General features: G+C 42.2%; 3 protein-coding genes and 1 long non-coding RNA gene across 8 annotated transcripts in view; 2 read left to right on the top strand and 2 right to left on the bottom strand.

Moving 5' to 3' along the window:
• The window catches only part of LOC133151460 (E3 ubiquitin-protein ligase SMURF2-like), a 32820-nt gene extending 23110 nt beyond the window's left edge, over window positions 1-9710 (top strand). For both annotated transcript variants that reach the window (XM_061274521.1, XM_061274520.1), the window contains exons 12-20: window positions 3435-3648; window positions 4783-4886; window positions 4967-5081; window positions 5177-5355; window positions 5801-5938; window positions 6058-6178; window positions 6257-6458; window positions 6608-6683; window positions 7267-9710. In XM_061274521.1, coding sequence (XP_061130505.1) covers window positions 3435-3648; window positions 4783-4886; window positions 4967-5081; window positions 5177-5355; window positions 5801-5938; window positions 6058-6178; window positions 6257-6458; window positions 6608-6683; window positions 7267-7366 — 1249 coding nt within the window. In that variant the 3' untranslated portion in view covers window positions 7367-9710. The remainder of the gene's footprint in view (window positions 1-3434; window positions 3649-4782; window positions 4887-4966; window positions 5082-5176; window positions 5356-5800; window positions 5939-6057; window positions 6179-6256; window positions 6459-6607; window positions 6684-7266) is intronic.
• Window positions 9711-10071: 361 nt separating this feature from the next.
• LOC133151682 (uncharacterized) lies at window positions 10072-11441 on the top strand. The gene is made up of 2 exons (XR_009713968.1): window positions 10072-10172; window positions 10401-11441. It is a non-coding gene; the product is annotated as an uncharacterized LOC133151682 (long non-coding RNA).
• Window positions 10673-16986, bottom strand: LOC133151681 (centrosomal protein of 95 kDa-like). 3 transcript variants are annotated; one of them, XM_061274918.1, is made up of 21 exons: window positions 16701-16986; window positions 16238-16366; window positions 15734-15846; window positions 15523-15633; window positions 15118-15241; window positions 14796-14911; window positions 14432-14661; window positions 14253-14310; window positions 14108-14169; window positions 13831-14018; window positions 13616-13751; window positions 13325-13442; window positions 13070-13245; window positions 12884-12979; window positions 12675-12813; window positions 12391-12560; window positions 12243-12317; window positions 12005-12157; window positions 11781-11927; window positions 11531-11602; window positions 10673-11448 (listed from the first exon to the last, which is right to left on the bottom strand). In XM_061274918.1, the coding sequence occupies exons 5-21, from the start codon at window positions 15150-15152 to the stop codon at window positions 11272-11274; spliced, it is 2148 nt and encodes a 715-aa protein (XP_061130902.1). In that variant the 5' UTR covers window positions 15153-15241; window positions 15523-15633; window positions 15734-15846; window positions 16238-16366; window positions 16701-16986; the 3' UTR covers window positions 10673-11271. The 3 variants fall into 3 exon arrangements, with proteins under 3 accessions (XP_061130902.1, XP_061130900.1, XP_061130901.1); XM_061274916.1 differs by having other exon boundaries at window positions 15739-15846; window positions 16741-16985; XM_061274917.1 differs by having other exon boundaries at window positions 13070-13197; window positions 15739-15846; window positions 16741-16985.
• A 976-nt stretch (window positions 16987-17962) lies between these two features.
• LOC133152091 (CD209 antigen-like protein E) lies at window positions 17963-21719 on the bottom strand. 2 transcript variants are annotated; one of them, XM_061275630.1, is made up of 6 exons: window positions 21485-21717; window positions 19734-19823; window positions 19463-19549; window positions 19189-19331; window positions 18999-19093; window positions 17963-18273 (listed from the first exon to the last, which is right to left on the bottom strand). In XM_061275630.1, the coding sequence occupies exons 1-6, from the start codon at window positions 21576-21578 to the stop codon at window positions 18132-18134; spliced, it is 651 nt and encodes a 216-aa protein (XP_061131614.1). In that variant the 5' UTR covers window positions 21579-21717; the 3' UTR covers window positions 17963-18131. The 2 variants fall into 2 exon arrangements, with proteins under 2 accessions (XP_061131614.1, XP_061131615.1); XM_061275631.1 differs by lacking the exon at window positions 19463-19549 and having other exon boundaries at window positions 21485-21719.
• Between the last annotated feature and the right edge of the window lie 1881 nt (window positions 21720-23600).

Below are 23600 nucleotides of genomic sequence, written 5' to 3'. Positions count from 1 at the left end.
GTTGCTATTGAATGCGCTTTACCTTGAAAATGAAAAATTCTTCCCATATGAATGTTGTCAGTGACAAAGATGCATCACGTGGTGATTTGCTGGCTTTTCCCTGGGTACATTGCAATATGACTTCATCCATTGTCAGCTACCGCTCCCAAGTGCCTGAATGTCCTTACAGCGTTTTCCCCCTTTCCCGAACTTAAACTGTAGGCTTATTCTTGCAGACCTTGGCGCTGCTCTCTTTGCTTGTTGCTTATTGTGCCTCAAAACGGCTTGTTTAACAGCAGCAGATGAGCAGAATGAGGCACATGCCTTGGAAACAAAATGTAATTGTTCCTGCATGGGCATGCTAGTCTTCTCTTACGGTCTGCAGAGGCCTTTAAGAGGCTTTTTATCGTTGCATCTCTATTATTATCCCCCCCCCCTCTCCTTACCACCACCACTACCCTATCAGCTCTTGTCCTCAATCTCTGCTGCTCCCCACCCTCTGCGCTGTTCCAAAAACTGTTAAAGTTATAAGCCTCTCCGTTGGCTCACTGTCAGGACATCTGTCTTTTATCACTCAGATTTGGGGACATTTCACCCAACAACGCTATACGTCGTTCACATGAACACACCGTGACCCAGCTAAAATCTAGCAAGGCTTTTACCCAATTACTTTTGAATGTCCTTGATGGAGGTGGTACCTGTATGTCAGGATCAGTTATTGCACGCTGCCTTGTGCTAATGCTCGTGGTGGAGGCCATAGTTGACCTGTTTTGTGTAAATCCATCACAAGTTGCCAGGAAAAGAGATTCCGGGCACGAGTGCATGGGGATTCATACCATACGGACAAACACATTTGACTTGATAATGCTCTTGAATGAAATGTACTGGCTTTTTGTGTGTCAACCTCAATCTGACAACAAAACGTGCAGACATCTGTGTTGCTCTATCGCTGCCAGAGACAAAAGGCCGTTGAATGGAATGATTTCCATGTAGGGCGATTTTTCCTTGCCATTTTTATCAGCCAGTGTTTTCCCTTAAGTGCTTCTGCTTCTTTGTATTTGTCAATGTTTTTATCTTCTGCATCCAGTAGCATTTGGTGTTTTTGTGTGCCAGAATAGAGCAGAAGAAATGTGATGCAAAATTGTGTCTGTTGTTGACACCTCTGTGTTCCTCGACATAGGCATGGCACGGACCTGTTTCAAACATATTTCTGGCAGCGGGTATGGCGTCCGTCTGTCCGTCCGTCTTAGGCCGTGGAAGGCTGCTGTTGTCAGACACTTGTCAGACAGTCAGACACGGCCACATTACTGTGGTCTGCCACACTGTCTCTCCCATAGTTTGCTTCCTCCCATGCACCAGCACATAGTGTACATCTGAGAAGTTGCGTCACTGTTTGCTGAAGGTATTTTTAGTCACTCGTGGATTCCGATTTAGTGGGCCAAAGCGGGTATTGCCCCAAGAGCAACATCATTTTGTATATAAATATTTGCTTTAATGTGTTGAGTTGTGAGGATTGCTTACTTTTCACAGTTTGCGTATACCACAGCCATAATTTACCATATATAAATGTAAAGTGCCCAAGCTGCTTGAAAGTTCCGCGTTCCCAAGTGTGTTTCTCCAGTCACCACATAGCTTCCTAATCATTTCTTCACTGAAATGAAAAGAAAAAAAAGTAGGCACAGCATGCTACAGTTTTGTTGGTTGGTGTTATTATATTCTTATCAGGCTTCAAATGGATCAATTCTGATCTTCATGCTAGAAAGTGAAGTCCAGATAAATCATTTTTTCAGCACGCGTTCAACTTCAGAGTCGGTTGCCGTGCCGTAGTTTGGACCAGTTCTCTCTTACAATGCAGGAGCCCCAGCTGATGCCCTCAGCAGATGGATTCATAAAGGCCCCTTTGAATCTCGTTCCTGGGTGGGGGGGGGGGGGGGGGGGGGGGGGGGGTTTGGCGGCGACGGGTGCGGCTTGAACACCAGGCATCAAGGGGGCTCCGTTTTGAAGACGTGGCTTCATTCTGATGGCTCTTGTGGATGGTGGCACGCCTCACTATATTCATCTACATCTGAATACAGAATGAGGACCAGGTCTAACCATATATTTTTGCGAAACATTCACTCCTGCATTCTCGACTACGTGCACACAAGCATTTAGAAAAATGTTTGCTGAATTTGCATTGTCTTCCAGTCGGCATCTTTCATCCATGCTGTGGCGGTGAAGAGCTTGGTGGATTTTCAGATTTGCCGTGCTGGCATTTTCTGTATTCACCATCAAATATGCAGAGCTCTTCTTGTTTGTAAACCAGAGCCCATTAACTTTGTCAAAATGTATTTTTAATTACAGAGTGTGCTGTCCAAAGAAGTGTGCTGAATTTGGACTCTATTATATGCTTTGTAAAGGAGGCGTCTTAAGCCTCACGGTCAAAAAAAGCACATTCCATTATGTTTAAAGGCCATCTTTTCTTTTCCTTTTTTCTTCGGGGAAAATACTTTGACATGCTAGAAGCCCCAGAGCTTGCCAGAAAAATAAATAACAGTGGACTTGATTATACAGGGACAGACCCGTGAAACACTGCACCCGTTTAGTTTGGAACGGCTGCGAGGCTCAAGCCACTGAACCGGGGTCCTCAAGTGTACGAGCCGTGTTGGAATAAGTGGCTGCTTATATACTGCTACCTTAGAAGGCTTCCCGTTCCTTGATGTGTGAATGAAGACCTCACGGTGAGAAGCCTTTTGTTTGACCGGCCCTCCCACCCCCGTCTCTCAGCAGACGACAACAGCTTCTTGTGAAGAAGCGTTTTGCTGACTCAGCATCTCCTCACTGGAGAATGTGGGCTCTTGTCCTGTTGAAGGGAGAGATGGATTACGTTTTGATGAGGGCCACCCAGGCATCCCACCGCCGACACCACAGAGATGGTTTGAGGGCGACTCAGCCGCTGTACTGACCATGCATAGATGAACCCGAGGCGGAGTGGTAAATTAACTCAACCTCACTGGCAGCATTCAAGGAAGTGTCTGGAGTGACAAAGACAAAAGCTAAGTTTGCAGAAATGTTTTGCTTTTCCCAGCATGACCTCAAAGTAGAAGGGTGGCCACTCCTGTGGCTGGGTCATGGAAGTTCCACTTGTGGTGGGCAGGGACACCTCGGTCCATCCACTTCTTTATGCAACAGATGGGAAAGGAGGTGGAAGGTAGGGAAAGAGCTACCCAGCTGAGTTGATGTGCTTATTTGTGCTGGATATGATGTACCTATTTTGCGTTTCAACATAAGTGGAAAGAGAAATGAAAAAGTTTTTAAACAATTCAAATATGCCAGAGCAGAGATGCACGGACTGCATTTCAGTGAGTTCCATTTGCAGTTTTATTGTCAGCATCACAGTTTTTGTCTTCATTGTTGATGGTACCCAATTAAAAAAAAAAAAGCCTAATGCCACCACCACACTCTATTCTCTCTAGCCATTCAGTTCAGATGAAGGGCCAAGGAGGTTCCAGTGGCCCCCAGCAGACTCTCTCCCCAGCCCAGTTGCCGGAGGAGGCCGAGTGCTTGACGGTGCCCAAGTACAAGCGAGATCTGGTGCAAAAGCTCAAGATTCTACGTCAGGAACTCTCTCAGCAACAACCGCAAGCGGGCCACTGCCGCATCGAGGTGTGTCGTGAGGAGATCTTTGAGGTAAGAGAAAATGAATATCTGAGAAGAATGAAGCCAATCACCAAGTGCCATACAGCTGCGATTGAGCGTGTGCAAGACAAACACACGCAAAACCTCAAACTAACTCGTATGCATATAAAATGGATTACATGCCTTTCTTTTTTGGACAACACATGCCTGTAAACAATGGAATGCTCTCAACATCTTTGCATTTTACTAGCAATTCCTTTCAAAGTGTTTATGACGCGCCCCAGAAAAAGGCCCGGGGCAGCCCAAGAACATAGCAGTACTTGGAAGCACTTTATGATTTCCAGGGAAAAGCAGACCAGAAAGAAGCTCACGCAAGCTCAGAGTGTCATTCTGTTCCTTTTCCTTCTCCCAATCATTTGTTTGACCCAGGCGAGGCATTCTTTCAGGATGAGTTCAGCAGCTAAGAAGCTCGGGATGGGGACGGGGGCGGGGCGGGGCGCCTTACGGAGGCAATGAAGGCCAGGGTGGTGAGCCAGACGTAACGTCGCAAGTTCAAGTTGAGCAATGAAAAATATGACTTCATCCTCGTTGGACATGACAGATGTTGAAGTGTGCAGAGCTGCTTTCGTCTCACTGTCTGGGCCCGCCGGGGCAGAGAGACTGAGGTGGCAAACGCACAACGGCTTCTGGAGAGTTATCTTGACCTGCGTCCTGTAGCACACATTCATTTGAAAATTGTAAAAAATCGATAATGATGCATGCGGTTGAGGTGCAGTGCTTTCACGAGCACGAGTTGCTGGTTTGCACAAAGTTCTGTTGAACAGCTGCTGCTGGCAGCACTTAGCTCAATGCTGCCTCAGACGAAGCGTTTCAATGTTGAAAGCGGTCGAGCTCTTGTTGTGACTTTACAGCAAGAGCTGTTGCTCGCTGTGGTGGGCAGAGATGTTTACTGAGACTCGGCCTCTGGAGGCCGGACTCCCCCCGAGAGGTCCACTCTTGCGTCATGTCGAAAGGAAAAACGTTTTGTGCAGTTAAATAACATGAAGAATGATGCTGTTTTGAGAACGCTAACTGCTATTATTTCGAACCCCACACATCCCCTGCAGGACTATTATTTGGCATTCTATTTCATTTGTGCTCCATTTCTGTATCGTCATTTCCCGCCTGGTATGTGTTCAACCGTAGGAGTCGTACCGGCAGGTGATGAAGATGCGACCAAAGGATTTGTGGAAAAGACTGATGATCAAATTTAGAGGAGAAGAGGGACTCGACTACGGCGGGGTCGCAAGGTACTTTGTTGGAGCATATCCTCCTGAACATCAATGTGTATAGAAAATAATGCTTTTCATAAATGTTGCGTGTGTCTTAGGGAATGGTTGTACTTGTTGTCCCATGAGATGCTCAATCCGTACTACGGCCTGTTCCAGTACTCCAGAGACGACATCTACACTTTACAGATCAACCCCGACTCGGCCGTCAACCCTGTAAAGAAGGATTGAATGGCTAAACGCGTCTGGCCACCAACGACCTTTGCAATAAAATGTCTAACGTACATTTTCATGTCACGTTTCGTCTGCAGGAGCACCTGTCGTATTTCCACTTTGTGGGTCGCATCATGGGCATGGCAGTGTTTCATGGCCACTACATCGACGGAGGCTTCACTCTGCCTTTTTACAAGCAACTGCTGGGAAAACCCATCACACTGGATGACATGGAGTCTGTAGACCCCGACCTCCACAACAGTCTCGTTTGGATCCTGTAAGATGCCCTTCCCTCAAAGAATAATGTTATAATATAAAGAATCATTACCTTCACGTTTTGTATGTTTTTCAGTTGTTACCATTTACACAATCACAGTAAATCATACCTACTACATACGTATGTATACTAAAGCAGCCAATTGAAACGCGTGCGGCGCCCTCTGCTGGTTTTATTTGGTCATGCAGACGTTGTGTTTTTATTTAGCCATTAGATTAAGTAGAATCAAAATTTGTGTACTAAGCAAACCTAGAATGAAGTTGCATACAAGAGGTAATGCGAAATCAAATGTACAGAGTATATCAAATATATATAAGTCTATATATATACAAGTCTGAAAAAAAAATCACCCGTACATTGAATTTGATGCAGTAGATCAACATGGAGGGAATATTTTAAAATACACGCCATAGTAACGATGGCTCGTTGGTGTTTTTCTCCCCAGGGACAATGACATCACCGGCGTCCTGGACCACACCTTCTGCGTTGAGCACAATGCTTATGGAGAGATCATCCAGCATGAGCTCAAACCTAACGGAAAGAGCATCTCTGTCAGCGAGGATACCAAAAAGGAGTACGTCAGGTATGAAGGCGTTCGTCAGAAGTTGAGAAATGTGTTTTGCCTATTAGAGCGCTCTGTTTGACTGGATTGATCTCCTGTCAGCACGCGGAACCCGAAATAGCGTTTGCTACTCTTTGCAGGTTATATGTGAACTGGCGTTTCCTACACGGAATCGAGGCTCAATTTTTGGCACTGCAAAAAGGCTTCAATGAGGTCATCCCACAACATCTGCTCAAGTCCTTTGACGAGAAAGAGCTCGAGGTACGAGAGCGAAGACGTCAGAATGCCGTCGTCCTTTTCGGCGTCGGCACTTCTCTAGCGTTCTCTCTGCTCTTCCAGCTGATCGTGTGCGGCCTGGGAAAGATCGACGTCTCCGACTGGAAGTCGAACACGCGTCTGAAGCACTGCACGCCTGACAGCAACATCGTCAAGTGGTTCTGGAAGGCGGTCGAGTCCTTTGATGAGGAGAGGAGGGCACGCCTCCTGCAGTTTGTCACCGGCTCCTCCAGGGTGCCCCTGCAGGGTTTCAAGGCGCTGCAAGGTCCAGTCTCATAAGAACTCTTCTCGTCTGTGTCACCTTGTCATTAAAGCTTCAGAGACTTGACTGTTCTCTCAACGTGTAAAAGTAACACGTCAAAAGGTGAAACGTTTGCTGAGTTCTGTTTGCTTTCTTGTCGTTTTTGCCTGCAGGTGCTGCAGGGCCTCGACTTTTTACCATTCATCAGATTGATGCCAACGCCAACAATTTGCCCAAAGCCCACACCTGGTTTGTCTAATCCAAATACTCGCACGCACACACATACGCATGTGTGTATATGCAGGGCTGCTCAATTATGGAAAAAAATAATAATAATCACAATTATTTTGGTAATCATTTATTTTTGGGTACAAAACAAGAACATGTTTAAATATTTTTAAAAAGAAGGATGTGTTAAGACAAATTTCTTTGAACCACTATAATTATGTAAGCTCTTGTTACAATTGCCAGTCTTGTAATTGTAAACTTGAATAGTATTAGTATAACACTATATATATACTATATTATATAGTACATACCATACTATAGTATTATAGTCGTGATTGAATTTTGAGTAATTGGTCAGGTCGATATGCACATAAGTCATTTAGATAATGGTGGATGGATTATACATGCTATAAATGTATACTTAAAACATTTTCTCCAGATTTATTTAAAATCATGGCATAATTTTCAAGTCATCAACTGTTAGAGAAATATTTGAATATTTTCAAACGTTCCTTCACTTAGCCACCCCTCCCCCATGTAGCGCTATTCTCTGTGAATATCTTCTCTCTCTTTTAAAAAAAAAAAATCTCACATATTGTTTCAGCTTCAACCGTATCGACATTCCGCCCTATGAGAGCTACGACAAACTATACGACAAGCTGCTGACCGCCATCGAGGAGACCTGCGGCTTTGCCGTGGAATGAGTTTGTGGGTGTGTCAATATGCGACTGTTCCAAGGACTCATCCATGCAGCATAACTGAGCATCCCACAGTCTTCCTCTTTCTTTCACGCTGCTATCCGCGTTCTTCCCATATCATACAGAGCGCCTCTTCCTTCTGTTTTTCTTTACGTTGTAGCACGTTTGGGAGCGAGCAGGCGGACTTAGAGACCACCACCACGCTCCTGCCGTTCATTTGAATACTCCTTCTGGGTGTTTTTTTTTTTTTTTTTTTTTTTACGCAGAACGAGAGTTGGCGTTGCTCTGTGCACATCACGCTCCTGCCACTTCTTGCCGCGACTTCTTCAGGTAGCCAATTCTTGCCCAAGCTCTCCATGTTCATGAAATCAGATATTGTAGTGGAGAGGCGCACTTTCATCCTACCTCAGTCCAAACTTGTGTGTGTGTGTGCGCGTGTGTGTGTGTGTGTCTCTGTACGTGCAAGAGGGATTCAGTTCATTCTCAAGCCCCTCATTGAAAAAAAGTCCACTTTCAAAAGCAGCCCTAAAAAGGTAATATATTGTTGTAGGATCTCGCTATAAATCTTGATTTTCTTTTTTGTTCCTTTTTTTTTTTTTTTTTTTCTCGATTCAATCTTGTCAGTGCTGAGGAAACGGACTCTGGTGAAGAAGTTCTATCTGTGTGTGCATGTGTCTATATCCACGTTTGTATGAAAAGCTAAGTGGGGCTCTAAGTTTTTCTTCTCACGATACCTTACAGCGAGCGGAACTTCCAAGAATTAATTAGAATTTCAAGTTGTGTTTTTTTTTTCCTAGGAGCCCATTAGAGAAGAAAAAAAACAGTTAATGGAGTGGTAACACAAAGAACTGTCAATTTCATATTGTGGCACTTTTTACCCCCGTTTTGGAGGTTCCACTGCTGGTCTTTAAAGCCGCTCAATATAAAGTGTTGAGCCTATTTTTTTTTTTTTTGAGGATTTCATTCATCCATCCCCATTTTGCATGGATGTGTTCTTCACCCTGGCCACCGTGCGCGCTCACTGTGACATGTTGCAAAGTGTGCACTGCTGCAGACAGACAAGATGTTTATTTTCACTCGTCACTGTCAAGCACTTTAGCAAGTGAGCAATGATGTCAGGAGTACTTCCGCCTCCCAACATGAAAACAGGGTTTCCCAAACGAGAGACAAATGAAATCGTGTGTTCCTCCCTCACACCCCGAAACGCATCAACCTTGACACCCCCAAAAAAAAGTATTGTCCAAGATGTGATGTGCGTGATTGCCTATTGATGAAATCGCTTCCAGCATTTTAATTGCCTAAGTGGGGGAACCCCTGTTTTGAAATGTATCATGTCTACTTTGCTATACTATATGTTACACATACAGACTAGAGAAACGCATATCTCTATACATGGAGTGTGTATATATATATATATATGTGTGTGTATTTTATATATACATATATATATATATGTACAAATATATTATTTGTTTTTGTTTGTGTTCCGTGCAACTGCAGCATGTCTGTTCCAGACCTCTTTGCATTCTCAGGTGAACGTGTTTTGAGGTTGTTGTTTTTTTTTTTTTGTCAATTGGAGCGTGGGTGGGATGTACATTATTTTTTAAATGAGGATGGCTTGTCGCAAAATAAGACACACCTGACTTTTAACATACATTCATAGGAATTTCGTTTGCTACCGGGGATGTTTCCACTAGAGGGCAAAGTTTCATGTTTTCTCAACAAGTCCGTTTTGCATAGCCACAACTATTTGTTTGGATTTGTGAATCCTTTTTCTTATTTCTTTACTGGCTGCAACCATGAAGAGCTTACAAATTGTTCTATGAACATTTACCGAGGATTTAATTGATGTTATATTTCACACAAGTAAAAAAATGTATAGCAAGTGTTATTTGCAGATGTCATGTATACATCTTGGACACTACCCTTTATGTACCAAATACAAAATGGACTGATTTTGTAGACTGCATCCGTATATGCACACGCACATGTTTCCGCTTTGCCGCACATATGTTTGTCCATATCTCATCTGTGTCGCTTTGCCATATTTCCTGGCTGACTCACTCATGCAAACAAACACTTCGGCGGGGTTGGAATTGTACCCAATAAAACCAACCATCTTTTTCAATAATTCTGCATCCAATTTTCCCAGGTTTTTGTATTTATTGTTACAGTAAATGTTTTTTCTCCACAGCTGCTCTGTTCTGTGAGCTTGTAACTGACAAATGGACAATAAAGTAAAAATATTAAAATGATGGCAAGGGTGGGGAACAGGTAATTCTTGTACATCTGCAGAAAGCAAAGCAATAAAACACTGCTGTCTGAATGTCACAGCAATATGTTTTACAGACGTATGCGTATCTCATTATTTCCATTTGTCAGTATTTTGAAATACCGATGATTTCACTGTGTGTGCTCTGCCTGTGTGTTTTCTGGTCCATGAACAGTCCAGATCAACTACTTCCTGGTCACTGTCACTGTTGTGCCATAGCGTGAGCAATGTGGGCATGACACCACTCGGGCAACGCTAAAAATTCAAGCACCCGCAACAAAATGAAGGGCTAAACATTGTGTACCTTCATATTAGGTTGAAGAAAAATGCAAAAGTGTATTATTTTTTTCTCTACTCCCATGTGAGGACATATTTGCTATGTGCAGCGTTGGACAGCCCACTACCCCCCCCCCCCCCCTCCACATTACTAAATATGGCCCTCCTTGCAAAAGGTTTGGAGACCCCTACCGTAGAGCATGCTGTCTGCAGACACAACTAAGACAATCTGCTTAGTGACCTCCTCGACCTTGGTTAGACCCGGTAAGACAAGTAAGGCAATACTATGTACAACTCGTACACGCCTAGATTTAATTTTGTTACTTAAGAGTTGCTTTACTGTATAGCGAAAATGGATACATACTGTTGAGTTTCTGCCTTTCATATTTATGTGTAACCTACCTGTTTCCTCTGCTCTCCCAAAAATCTGTGATAATCAGGCATGTTTTTTGTTCCCAAACCAACTGTGTCTTATCTGTTCTCTTTTTGTAGGGTTTGCTTCATATGATCAAGATGTGCTTCTGGGCGTTGATTTGTACCAGCTCTATCATCTATGGCAAGTGCTTCATGTTCCTGAACTACCTAGCCCAGGGAGTCAATCAGCAAGACGTTGCTGACAGTTATGGAGTCAACCAGGTAACTCTCAACCGGATCATTTCATGGAGCAAATTTTTCGAAAAGTTTGTTGTCAATCGTGTTCTAGTGCACACACTTAGAGGCATATGTGTATTTGTGTGGATAGATGCAACAGTAAATGTGGTGAGAACTTTGCAACGTGAGGTTTATTGGTTCAAGTGCAGACTAGATCACCCACAACAGCATTAGTCTTGTTCATGTCATTTAAGGTGGTTCAGACATCATCGGAAGCTTCATAGAAGTTAATTTCCCTCCTAAATATGTACAAACCTTTAGTCACACTTAAGAATGCTACAGTTAGATAGAAATCCAATAGCTTTAGCTTCTCTTAAGACTTAATTGTTATTGTCTTATGGATTAGAGCGGACCAACACCCAGTTAGTATTTACAAAAAAACCCGCCAGATTTAATTTAAAAAATAAATAAACCACACACAAGTTGAAGGAAGACTTAATCACACATGGTAAAAGGAAGTTAAAACCCAGTATTCTGGTCATTTGGCATAGGAACAAACGGTTGTACTGGCAACCAGCTACAACAGACTAAGGTCACAGTGAAGGTACAGTTGGTTACAATTTGTCGGATTGCTTTCAGTTACTCAATTGTAGGTTCGTCTTGTACCCAACTACGGTTTGCGGAAGCGCGCTCTTCTTGTGCAAATCTGAGCAGTTACCAGGACGTTGCACCTCGGATTCATTCCTCTAGTTGAGACCCAGACGTGTCACGGTCAGTGCAGACTGCTTTTGTGGCAGTGAAATGAAGCCATGCACACTCGATTGCGTAACCTCTGGACCTCCAGATCCTGGAAGTGGTCGTCCTGGTCGGTCTGGATGATGATTTTCTGCAGCTCGCGGATCTCGCGCTCCATCTTGGAACGCAGCTCGCGCTTCATCTTGAGCAGCACCTGCAAAAAGGCACTGCTTCAACAAGGGGCAACCTGATAGGAGTGTTTTAAGAATATTTTTAACATGACTTTTTCTTTAAACCTTCTCTTGAGCTTTTTTACGACTCTTGATCTCTTGTTGCTCTTGTTCAAGTTTTTCAGCCAGAAGTGAAAACTGCAAACAGAGAAGGGTTAGGTGATTTAGAATAGGAGAGTCAAATGATTAAGAACATCTGTCCGCATGATGCAGTATTGGCTTCAAGGATAAAGGTGTGGCGTTTATATCTTGAAGGCAAATATTTCATTCAGCTCTTCTTGCAGGTCTCATACACTTGTTGTGCAAGTGGTCCTACTTGATCTTTGTAGTAGTTCTCCATAGACTCTATGTGGTCCTGGTGTTGTTTCTGATACTCCAGCCGTTGCTCCGTGGCGAAGGCTCTCTGCTCCCTCAGACGAGCCTTCTGTACCTCCAAACCTTCCTCAAAGAGTTGCCGAACCATCTACACAAACCAAACGACATGCCGGATGATCAGATCAGCTTGTTAGTGCTGAGAAGTGGAATGCGTCACGCAACCACCTTCTCCTCGTTGACGCGAGCCTTCATGAGGCGAGCCCGGTGCTGGACGTGGTAGTCTTGATAGTACTTCCTGGCCCGAGCGATCTGCTGCCGCTGTTCTCTCAGTCGGGTCTGGGAAAACTTCTGCTGCTTACTATGCTCTTTAAAGTCCCTCTGGAGGATCGAGACCATAGCGAGTCACATCCTGCTCTTTTTTTGGCTGTTTGGAACTCACTGGAAGAAATGTGAGTGAACCCACCAGACGTCTGCTGTGCTCCTGCTGTTTGTGGACCAACCCCACCAGCAAGTCGTGCTTCCTCTGAGCTTCTTCCAACTGCCACACACGGGGAAGCGTCCATTACTCACTTGCGCTCCACCTTCAGGACCACACCAGGTCAAGCACTAACCTCTCGGGAGAATCGACTGCGCCGCTGCTTCTGGGCGAAGGCTTGGGCATGGAGTTGCTCTGCGTGTTGCTTCTGCTGCTGCCACATGAGGCCCAGCTCATGCGGGGAAATATGCAGGAACGGAAGCTCCTCCAGGAGCAAGGGCAGGAGCTCATTCTCCTTCACTTTGACTGAAAGGAGAAATTGCATGCCGAAACATCATGCTTTGCTCTGGGGGACAATTTGATTGTTTGTGTTCTTCCAAGCCCATTCATTCATATGTAAATGAAAGGAATGCATCTTACGAGGTGCCGTTTTCTTGGGGATTCGTAGCCGTGTCGATGTGCTTTGTTTGTGGACCTTGGGCTGGGACTTGCTTGTCGAAGGAAGCGTTCTGGGTGCCTTGGGGAAGTCATCGAGTAGGGCCTCTCTGTACTCTCGCTCCTGTGTACACGCAATTGAGTCTTGTTTGGCGACACCTCTGTGGTTGGTGACAAGCACAGCGACGACTTACAGCTTCTTGAGCTTTGTGTCGTTCCTTGTCCAGATCGGCTCGTTTTTTGCCTTCTAATCTCGCCAGTTCTGTCTCGTAGGCTTGGTTCACCACAGTCTGGTTAGACAAAGAACGTGAATTCAATAAATACCATCTGAACGTTGGAAGTCAAACACTACATAGGAGATGGATAAAAATCAAAACAACCTTTCTGTGTTTAGTACGGCGCGGCGGCTCACTTTGCCACATCAGAGGACGGTTTGGGATGTTCGTTTGTCGGCTCAGGGCTTCGTGCTCGCCATCCTGCAAGCGCTCCAGCACGGAGTGATGTCGTGCTGGCGAGGAAAAGGATAAGGATGTCTTATGGGTGGATTTGGGTGTTCCTGAAATACCAAAGAATTCTTGTGGATGTGCTCTGACAGAGTAAGTATATAGCTGAGAAAATGCATATTTTCATCACACCCGCATGTGGTCTGGAAGTCCTATGTTGCGTTACTAAGTCGTCACAGAGGTCAGACTCCTCTTCTGAATCTCCGACAGCTCCAGACTCTCCACTGGTGCCCATAAGTCGTTTTAGCATCTGCAGGAAGTACAAAAATTAAGAAAAGAAAATATGATGCTTTTGAAGTGAAATGTTGAGCTCCAAGAGGGGGACTTTACTTATATGGCGCATTTCCGGGATTTTTAAACGAAAAGGTAAAAAAAAATCCAGAAAGAAAAAGTTTACAAACATGCACCTGAACCTGATCTCACCTGATCCAGCTCATCAATTCGATGGGTTAGTTTCTCAGAAATATGATGCAACTCTTTTTCCGCTCGCTTATTGCTCTTCCTTCGGCAAGAATGTGTCTCCTTGTCTTCTTCCTCCTCATCTTTTTCCAACCATCTGCTGCTCAGACAAAACAGTGACGGCTTGAGCGAGACATCCTCTAAGCGAGGGCAACTATGCTAGCATGAAATAGTTTTACCCGAGGGCCTTGCTATTGTGGAGCCTCTCCGCCTGCAGTCTCGTCGTAGGACATGACTCTTCTTCCTCTTGCTCCTCTTCCGTGTCTGGTGGCGACGGAGTAGTGGCCGACGCCTCATCCCGCAGCGTGAGGATGAGCACATCTGCTTGCGTGTGGACTAAAACCCTCCTGGGGCCTCCCTTAGTGGGCTGAAAATATTGTACTTGGTGCTGAAACTTGTACAAAATGCCGGAAATATGGCATTTAGTTCAAATGTGACGACCTGCTTCTTTCCTACCTGCAGTGCCTCGAACGCAACGTTGGCTCTATGCTGGCTTGTTGACTCACTTTCACTCAAGGCTGGAAAAGAGGCACAGAAGTGCCAGACTGTTAGTCTCAAGATGTAAGCGGGGGACCAACTGTGTTTTGTTTTTCTCACCCACCCGGAGAGTGCAGTCCATTGCAGAGAACTCCCTGGGCTTCAACGCCACAGGTCTGTCCCTGGAGAATGATGGGACATTTGAACATAGGACCAAAAAGAAGCACTAACTGAGGTCAAAAAGGCTACTAGGAAAGTGAGACCTTACAAAATCTAATATTTAAAAACAGAAGGTTTTAATACCTGAACGACAACATGGTCGTGTTGCTCCTCTGCACCACCGGCGTCTTGCTCCATGCAGTGTGTGTCTGTGACGACGGGGTGGGGAGAATCACTCTGGGTGGGTGGCTGGAGTGCAATGGCAGCGTGCGGCCGTACACTCAAAGGTAGGTCCTGGTCCTCTGAGGGACTAGTGGCAGCGACTGCATCCGTGGTGGGGACTGCATCCATGGTTGACATCTGGACAGCTGGTTCTGTTGAGTCAGAAGGTAAAGAATAGATGCAGGGGGCAAGATTGCCTCCAACTATTTCTGGCATAGCAACAGAAAACCTCCCCCCTAAAGAGGGGCCACCTTGTATTTTTTAATGCATATCTTTGCATCTTCACCTTGTTGATCTGCAAACGTGCGTGCTGAAACTCCAAGGCCGATGGCTTCGCCGGGTGAGCCGGGCTGCTCACTGTTGCCCGAGTGTTGGGAAGTCCTACTCGACTGCATAGTGGACCTGCATTGGAAGATATGTGAGCATGCAAATTACTGGACATTTCAGTTAACTCACTCGACTGTTAGGAATACATGTATTGTGGTTTAGAACTTAGGAACTTGTTTAGAAACAGCCTCTAGTCCGTGGCAATGCGGTTAACACAGAGCAACCCAGAAACATCCCGTGTTTAACAGGCAGTGCGAAAAGAGCTACAAAAATTTACTTACGTTCCATCATCAGAATATAAACGCACTTCCTCCATCTTTGTGTCTATCTGCTTGATGGCATTGCTGGTTGTTGGCACCTCGCTTTCACTGGGAGCTTCCTCTCGGAGACCACCATTTTGTGACCCTGATTTTGTTAAAAAAAAAAAAAGAAATCCCTTGTATTTTCTATCTGGGACATGACAATCATGAGGTGCAGAGGAAGTTACATAATGTGGTCTGTGGCGAAGTTCAAGCCACACTAACAAAGCACTGCTCAGTTCTGCCAAATGAGATGTGTCTTTGTTTTCCCATAGCTGGTTTTAAAAATTATTTTCAGTTCATACAAAGAGAGACCACACATAATAACTGGTGTCAATATATTGAGAACAGTCAAAGGAAAGAGAGAGTATTGTTAGATGTGCCCACCATCATTCTGTGAGTCCTCACTTATCGCCTCGCTGAGATATTCCAGGAGCCCGTCAAAGATATCCAAAAGGTTCTTGATTGACTCTTTGTCTCCCCTGATTACATTTTCTCCTGTTAGCAATATAGATATTACACATTTTGACTTTTATTCTAAACAGCAAAAAAAAACAAAAAAAAAAAACATGGTGCAATTCAAACAAAAAAAAATTACGGTGCCTGTGATATGCGAGAGACTAATCTGAAGATAATCCAGTGACAGCGAGTCAATCACACACTGAACATTATGGATGTCATCCTCTTGACTGCGTGGTGGTACAATATAATCTGAAAAGATTGAAAACAAGCAAGTATAGAACCCATCAATAATTGTTATTTAATAATAGATGATTGTCAATCATTTATTTTAAAGTCTAAATGAATAAAAAATACACTTTATATTTGTTGTTTTGACTTACAACTACATTGTGTTTTGAACAATTGCAGACTGAACAGTCTCAATAAATGGATTTATGACTAACCCCCAAAATAAATTGTGGCCCTCCCTGTAAATTTTGTATTTCAAAGTCTGCTTTATTGTCAATTTCTTCACATGCCAAGACATACAAAGAGATCAAAATTCCGCATGAGAAAGTTTGAGTTGTAATGATGGAAAGGATTTCTCTAAACATAACTGAACTCCAAAATAGATGCTGCACCCGGTTTGCTGTCATCTTACCTGGAACCTTCTCTCTCAGGATGTTTTCATAGAGACTCAGAAACACATGGGCGTCACAGTCTGTGAGTTTAGTCAGCTTCTGTTGAATGCCACACTTGCCGAGCAGCTCATTTGCCACATCTAACCAGTCTGTTAAAGGAAGAAAACATACACTGAGTTGCATAACACATACAATTTCTCACAGTATTGCAAGTTTTGAGGTCAATAAAAATCAGCAGGTCACGTCGCTATCTATTGCCGAAGGCGAGTGTCGCAACTTTAACTCAACTCAACTAGCCAGGACTGCTAAAGTCACTTTGTTTCGTGCCGACTTCGAAGAATCTTACAATGTATACTTTGTAGACCGATTTGGGGGGAATTTAATACAATATGAGATCGTTCACTCGGCTGGGAACGTACCAAAACAATAACAGAAATGGAGCGAAACAACAAAGTTAGCTATGGAAAGTTAGCGTTAGCTTACGTATAGTACGTCAACAGCGAGCGTTGCCTTCCGCTTTTACCTTTCTCTTCCTCCGGAGTGCCCATGAAACAGCTGTCGAAGAGAGGCAGATGTGGCTCAAAAACAAGGAAATTCCCGGGGAGATGTTTTTGGTGAAAGAACTGAAATCCAGAGCGGACACTACATGTACGTTAGTGTATTGGTAGAGTAGTTTTCAGCATAGGAAAGAAACAACCGTCTTTCCTGACTTAAAATGTTACTGTTTTTGATTGGATGTTCTTGTTGCTAGTTTCCGGAAGTGTCGTTGATCTGTGATTACTGCCATCTGCTGGATATCCTTTGTCAGTGCAGGTATACGCTCGTGTAGGTCGTGCAGGTAAACTCTTTGGAGTTATCATTAAAAAAAAAAGAAGAAACCCATATCCAGAAATTGTCTTGAATTTCACTCATGTCGATTTAAAAAATGAAATAAATAAATTGTAACGTTTGTTTTGTTGTTGTATTGTTGACATTAAGTTGATGAGAATTGTGTATCTAATCTTTAAGTCTTGCCAGTGAACCTAAATTTAGAGAATTCCGTTCTACAGTTTGTTGCTGATTTGTACGCTTTATACCAGGGGTGTCAAATTCTTTTTTTTCGCGGGCCGCATTGTAATCATAGCTTCTTTCGGAGGGCCATTATGACTGTCAACCCAAATAAATGTTTGAGCACCTCACATTATATACAGTAAAATCTACAAAACAAACTGACAAATAACTTGTTTTCAGATCAGACAAGTAAAAACTGGTCAAGATATTATTATAATGAAGACAATTTGTAATTCTAGGAATGACACACGAATTTGATGCACAATTTGCCTTCGCGGGCCACATAAAATGATGTGGCGGGCCGTATCTGGCCCCCGGGCCTTGAGTTTGACACCTGTGCTTTATACAAAGTCATGATTGGGTTGCATCATTCTTAAGAATTAAATCATAAATTGTCCCAGTGTTTGGATCTTGGATTTAGCCTTCTTTGATGTTGGCATGTTCCCTCCATGCTTGCGTGTGTTTTCCTTAGCACTCCAGTTTCCCCTGACGTTCCAAAACATCCATGCTATGTTTATTAGGGACAATTGTCCGCAACTGCACATGGTTGTTTGAATGTTTGTTGGTCTCCCCTGCGATTAACTGGTTACCAATCCAGGTACCTGGTGTAGCCTGCCTTTCGCCCAAATTAGCTGGAATGAGCTCATGTGCGACCTTAATGACAATAAGCGCTTTAGAAGGTTAATAGATGGATGTCACATGGCACAAAAAAGTATTCTTTATTCAGCCCAGTGGTTTCTCCACAAAGGCTCAATGTTTGTAATAGGAAACAAAGCAGATCAGACCATTTTAAAATTATCAAAGCACTGCAATATGTATGAAATGAGATTGTTTCAGAGTTAGTTGTATCTACTAACAGTTGCATCACACCTTTTTTTCACAAATCCAAAAATGTTGTTCATCACATATGACATCATTCCAGTTGTTTATATTGTCATTGTACCGTATTTGTACACATTCTTCTTCTTTGCCTTCATATTTATTGGGTTCATTTGGAGCCCAGAAGCTGTAACACAAGAAAACACATACAGTTTTCATTTTCATTTTAACCCCCGCCTTCTTTCTCTCGCTTTGTCTCTATCTCTCGCTCTGTCTGTCTGTCTGTCTGTCTGTCTGTCTGTCTGTCTGTCTGTCTGTCTGTCTGCCTGCCTGCCTGCCTGCCTGCCTGCCTGTCTGTCTGTCTGTCTGTCTGTCTGTCTGTCTGTCTATCTATGAATTATGTATCTCTAGCTCAGTGGTTCTTAACCTGGGTTCAATTGAACCCTCGGGGTTCGGTGGGTCGGCGGTCTCAGGAGCTCGGCAGAGCCACCACTCCGACGGTCCGAACACACCAGATTTATCGTGCAAATTCGTGATACCGCGTATCTGAACTGGTCTCGCAAAGTCACACTGATTTGCGGGTGTCTAATTTGTGAGTTCATGCATTGTGTTGATTTTGAACAAGGTGACGTTGAAATGCAAGGCTCATTTTGTGCACCAGTAAAAAAATCGTAATGTCTTGAATTTGAAAGAAATAATTTTATTTTTCACTAAAGAGAGGTTCGGTGAATGCACATATGAAATTGGTGGGGTTCGATACCTCCAACAAGGTTAAGAACCACTGCTCTATCACACGCACGGACACATATACACACACGCACACGCGTGTGCACGAGTCAGATTCAGTCATGAAGCGCAAACATATTTTGAAGCAATGATGTGGCGTGCGTGTGCATAAAAAAAAGTGTGAACCTTGTTTTCAGCTGAGACCCGTTGATCCAATACCACGTGCCCCTGCGATCTCTCAGCCCGATCCACACCATAATGTTGAATTTTCTGAGAAACTCCTTGTTAAGAGACAACGCAACACATCATGCTCTCTTTGAGATTCAACTCCAAGAAATAGCGAAAATAATAGAAATGACACAAGAACCAGCGCTACCTGCTCTTCCCTGCTGTCGACAACCACCAGGTGTGCATCTTTCCTCATACAGTCGAGTTGACTGCTGTGCCACGTTTTCCTCATGGAAGAGACGTAATACAAACTGGAGCGAAAATATACCCACCCTTCTTGTCCATATTGATCTGCTCAACATTTTTTAACACACAAACAAATAAGTAGATAGTAATAAATTCAATTTTCTGTCAATAAAACCAGTCAGATCGGAATTAATCATTCATAATAGCAATAATTATACGTTCCCAGTTATCCTTACCAATAGTATAGATTTTTCTTTTCAGTTCTTTCTCAAGAGTGGAGTTTGCACACGCAGCAAATTTGTCTATTTCACTGACAGAATACACTGAAAGGGAAATGAGCCAGTGGATATAAAAAGTCTACACATGCCTGTTCATATATATCAGGTTTTATTAGCTGTGTTTTTTTTAACACTTATTCATTTGTACACTTTTTCCAAATGACATATCAAGGCTACATGCATATATGTATAACAGCACAAAAAAAAGAGAAGAAGAGTTGGAACTCACGAGAAGTAAGACGTAGTGAAATGTTGAGAGCAGCTTGGAGGACACACAGGATTCCGAGGCTCACAGCGACGAGTCTGTACACGTTTCTGCCTAAGAGACGACACCATTATCATGAGCACCAATGAGAGAGAGACATGATGAATGAACTCAAGTTATTGCGGTGAATTTAATCATTCAACATTGTGTTTAATATTATCTTTGTATTTATGTAATTTGTCCCTCACAGATAGTATAGTGACCAAAATATATGCTACAACACTACAACTACAATATTACGTTAATAAGCTTGAAGGCTTCATGTACTCTTTTTTTTATTTTTATTTTTTATTTTTTTAAATAAGCGGAAATGGTCTTCGAGAAAATTCCAGTGTAGTGAAATATCATATGAGTGATACAGACCAGGAACAGAAAGCATAGACAATCACTTCACTGGTTATTTATAACAAACTAATTATTTTAGGTGCATTACCTGACATGTTTCGGCGGGTTCTTCCGCCTTCAGGGCCTTCAGTATATTTAATTTACTGCTGAGCAGTTTATGGAAGTTTATCTGTGCCATCGGATTTTGAATTCGAATTTGTAGCACTGAATTTTTTTACATCCAATTTTTAACACTGAATTTTTTTTTGCATCTAAATCAGACTTTGAATTTTAAAAGCCATCGAATTTCTAGCACTGAATTTTTTTTTCCTAAGACTTTTTTTTCAATGTCTCAAAAAATCCAGTGTCAAAAAATTCAATGTCTTAAAAAATTCAGTGTAAAAAAATTCGACATCTCAAAAAATTCAATGTAAAAAAATTCAATGTCTAAAAAAATTCAGTGTAAAAAAATTCGATGTCTCCAAAAATTCAGTGTAAAAATATTCAGCGCGGACATCCGGGGTAACCAAGGGAGAAGTAATCGATCCCTGTATCAAATCATCCAACGTTCAGCCAATCAAGTTACGCTCCATTGGTCATGTGACGTCGAAACAGGAACGTCGTGAAGTTCAAGTTCATTACAGTATTACAGTATTAACTGTTACTGTTACCTTTGAACTTCACGACGTTCCTGTTTCGACGTCACATGACCAATGGAGTTTAACTTGATTGGCTGAACGTTGGATGATTTGATACAGGGATCGATTACTTCTCCCTTGGTTACCCCGGATGTCCGCGCTGAATATTTTTACACTGAATTTTTGGAGACATCGAATTTTTTTACACTGAATTTTTTTAGACATTGAATTTTTTTACATTGAATTTTTTGAGATGTCGAATTTTTTTACACTGAATTTTTTAAGACATTGAATTTTTTGACACTGAATTTTTTGAGACATTGAAAAAAAAGTCTTAGGAAAAAAAAATTCAGTGCTAGAAATTCGATGGCTTTTAAAATTCAAAGTCTGATTTAGATGCAAAAAAAAATTCAGTGTTAAAAATTGGATGTAAAAAAATTCAGTGCTACAAATTCGAATTCAAAATCCGATGGCACAGATAAACTTCCATAGCAGCTGAAATGTTGTCCATCCATATCCACAATTATAAATTACACAAGCTTTTGTGACGACCAATCGATTAACAAAATATTAATTGATTAATTTGATTATTGATCAGTTGTCGTTTAAACTTTCATTCCGAAGGATCCGACCACCATTATTGTACACTTTCTGACAAACTTTCTTCTGAAAATGTTCACGTGAATCTAATAGCATGGACATAAAGGTGGAAAAATAAACAGATTAATATAGCTTAAAAATTCTTATATTCACCGGTCTCTGCCTCTGTCCCTTCTTTGCTTGAAGCTTGAGGCACGTTCAAGTAGTCCATCTGCAGTGGAGCCTCCGAACGATGAAGTCTCACCATGTCGCGGCCGCCATAGAGTTACAATAACGATGGAAGTTAGTGTCACGGTCGTGTGAAAACCACTTCTGTGTTTCTGCCTTTTCATTTCTTTCTGTCAGCTGGCAAGGTTGTTGTTCTCCTATTATCAGGATGTGATTGGATTATGAAATTCTTGAAGAGGATGTCCATGAGCGAAAAAAAGAGTGAGAAATGTGCTTCAGCTTTTCTTACTTCCCCTTTTTACTTATATGATTGATAAATAGTGTCAGTTACCTCGCACTCCAGAATTGACACATTGTCGATTGTCACTGAGCTGAAAGGTGAATGCATGATTCCTGTAGAAATGGCACAGCAGATGTCCAGTGAGGATACAAATCGAAAAGGTAAACTTGTCCTCATCATACCTGAGAATACTTGAGAATAATATCTGGATTTAAGTTTTCTGTAAAGTCATAGACTTCCTATTCCTGGTGGAGCTTACTGTTTCTATATATATTATGGAATTTATAACGGTGAAAATATTCATTTATACTTTAGGAATCAAGCAATTGCATCTCTGCAAGTATTTACACCCTGAAAAATATTTGGTTCATTATATATTATATATATGCATCCATTTAGCACAAGAAAGAATGTGTCATGTATTTCTCCTAATCATCGGCCTTGGATGTGTCCTTCAAGCCACGCTCAATGTTTCTCTACGCCTCGCCTGTAAGTAGACTGCTCATACTATTGTTTTTGAATGTTTCAACTTCTGCTGTATCAAGAAAGTAACGTCAAACAGTGCTGTGAATAGATGCAATGGAAAATCCAGTTTGACGTTCCAAGAATCGTACGTTTTGGAGTTCAACCAAAATTCTTGAGAAAATATCCTTTAAAAGTCAAAACCTGAGTTCAAAACATCATCACGAAATTGAACATTGCTTACTGACTTCAGCTCATGAACATGGAAAGGATTTCAGCAGAAATTTGATTAAATCTTGACCTAGAGGTGGAAATTCCAACATTCTTGTGTAATTTCAATGCTTTGATAGTTTGTTTAGTACGCCATAAATGTCCTGAACATTACAGAAAGGTCTGACCAGCGACTCAGAAACTCAGAACTACGAGGCAGAAATGACCAAATTCTTCCAAATTGTAAAATTAAAGCAGTGTCAAGGAATGAATAATGTTCAATTTAAGAGCTCCCGCTATTCATCTGATTTTGTGATAATGATCCATTTATACTTTTTTCCTTCAGTGCCCTCACAATTTTGTTTGGAGTGCAATCTAACGTGCCCAACCAGTCCAGGGCCTGTGACGCCGACTTACGCGGATTGTGGCAGATACTCAAGATTTCGGTGCAACAGATTACAAGAAAGACTCAATGCTTTAACAAGAGAAAGAGACGAGCTTCAAAACACCGTCTCTCAATTGAGAAACTTGCTCCTATGTAAATAGTGCAATACCTCACTTTTCCGGTGAGATGGTTTTAGTCTTTTTTTCCACCTCCTTCCAGTCCCTGTCTTTCTGATAACACGTGCATTTCTGGGTTGGAAAATGTTATTTACGTGCTTGTTTTTTTTTTGTTGTTGTTGTCATTGTTGGTTTTTGTGGTTGGTATTAGGTTTTTGGACCTTAACACTCGTGTACTCAAAATGAATTCTCCTCAATTTCTCATTTTTGTTGTCTGTCTATTAAAATAGTGTTTGTTCTTGCACAATCCCTCTAATTTGTTGAAAGACATAGTGAGCAAGAAAATTCTTCAATTCTAATAGATAAATTAAATTAAAATCAAATACTGAAATTTCTAGACTATAAATCACTACTTTTTGCACAACCTTTGAACTTTCCGGTTAATAGTCCAATGCAGGTTATCTATTATTTTTTTTATGATTTAGATGATATTGTAAGAAGATTTGTTTTGATAATACATTTAATTTTAATTACCTGCGGCTTATAGTATTATATGTATATGAACAAAATTTTCCCCTAATTTTACCTGGTGTGGCTTCTATTCAGGTGCGTCTTATAGTCTGGAAATGACAGTAAATAGATTCAAAA

This window comes from Syngnathus typhle, linkage group LG3 (assembly GCF_033458585.1).
Source record: "Syngnathus typhle isolate RoL2023-S1 ecotype Sweden linkage group LG3, RoL_Styp_1.0, whole genome shotgun sequence".
Classification (NCBI taxonomy): Eukaryota; Metazoa; Chordata; class Actinopteri; order Syngnathiformes; family Syngnathidae; genus Syngnathus; species Syngnathus typhle.
Note: the sequence above shows the minus strand (reverse complement) of the source record. Positions and strands in the feature narration are given on the sequence as shown.

Excerpts from the sequence above, each read along its gene's own strand:
- LOC133152091 (XM_061275630.1), bottom strand. The coding sequence starts at position 21,578 with ATGGTGAGACTTCATCGTTCGGAGGCTCCACTGCAGATGGACTACTTG. Across the intron at positions 19,332-19,462 it reads AAGAAAAATCTATACTATTG|ATCAATATGGACAAGAAGGG; the intron begins GTAAGGATAACT and ends AATGTTGAGCAG. Across the intron at positions 18,274-18,998 it reads GGGTCTCAGCTGAAAACAAG|CTTCTGGGCTCCAAATGAAC; the intron begins GTTCACACTTTT and ends CTTGTGTTACAG.
- LOC133151681 (XM_061274916.1), bottom strand. The coding sequence starts at position 16,765 with ATGGGCACTCCGGAGGAAGAGAAAG. Across the intron at positions 15,242-15,522 it reads TGAGGACTCACAGAATGATG|GGTCACAAAATGGTGGTCTC; the intron begins GTGGGCACATCT and ends TAACAAAATCAG. Across the intron at positions 13,443-13,615 it reads GAATTGATGAGCTGGATCAG|ATGCTAAAACGACTTATGGG; the intron begins GTGAGATCAGGT and ends TACTTCCTGCAG.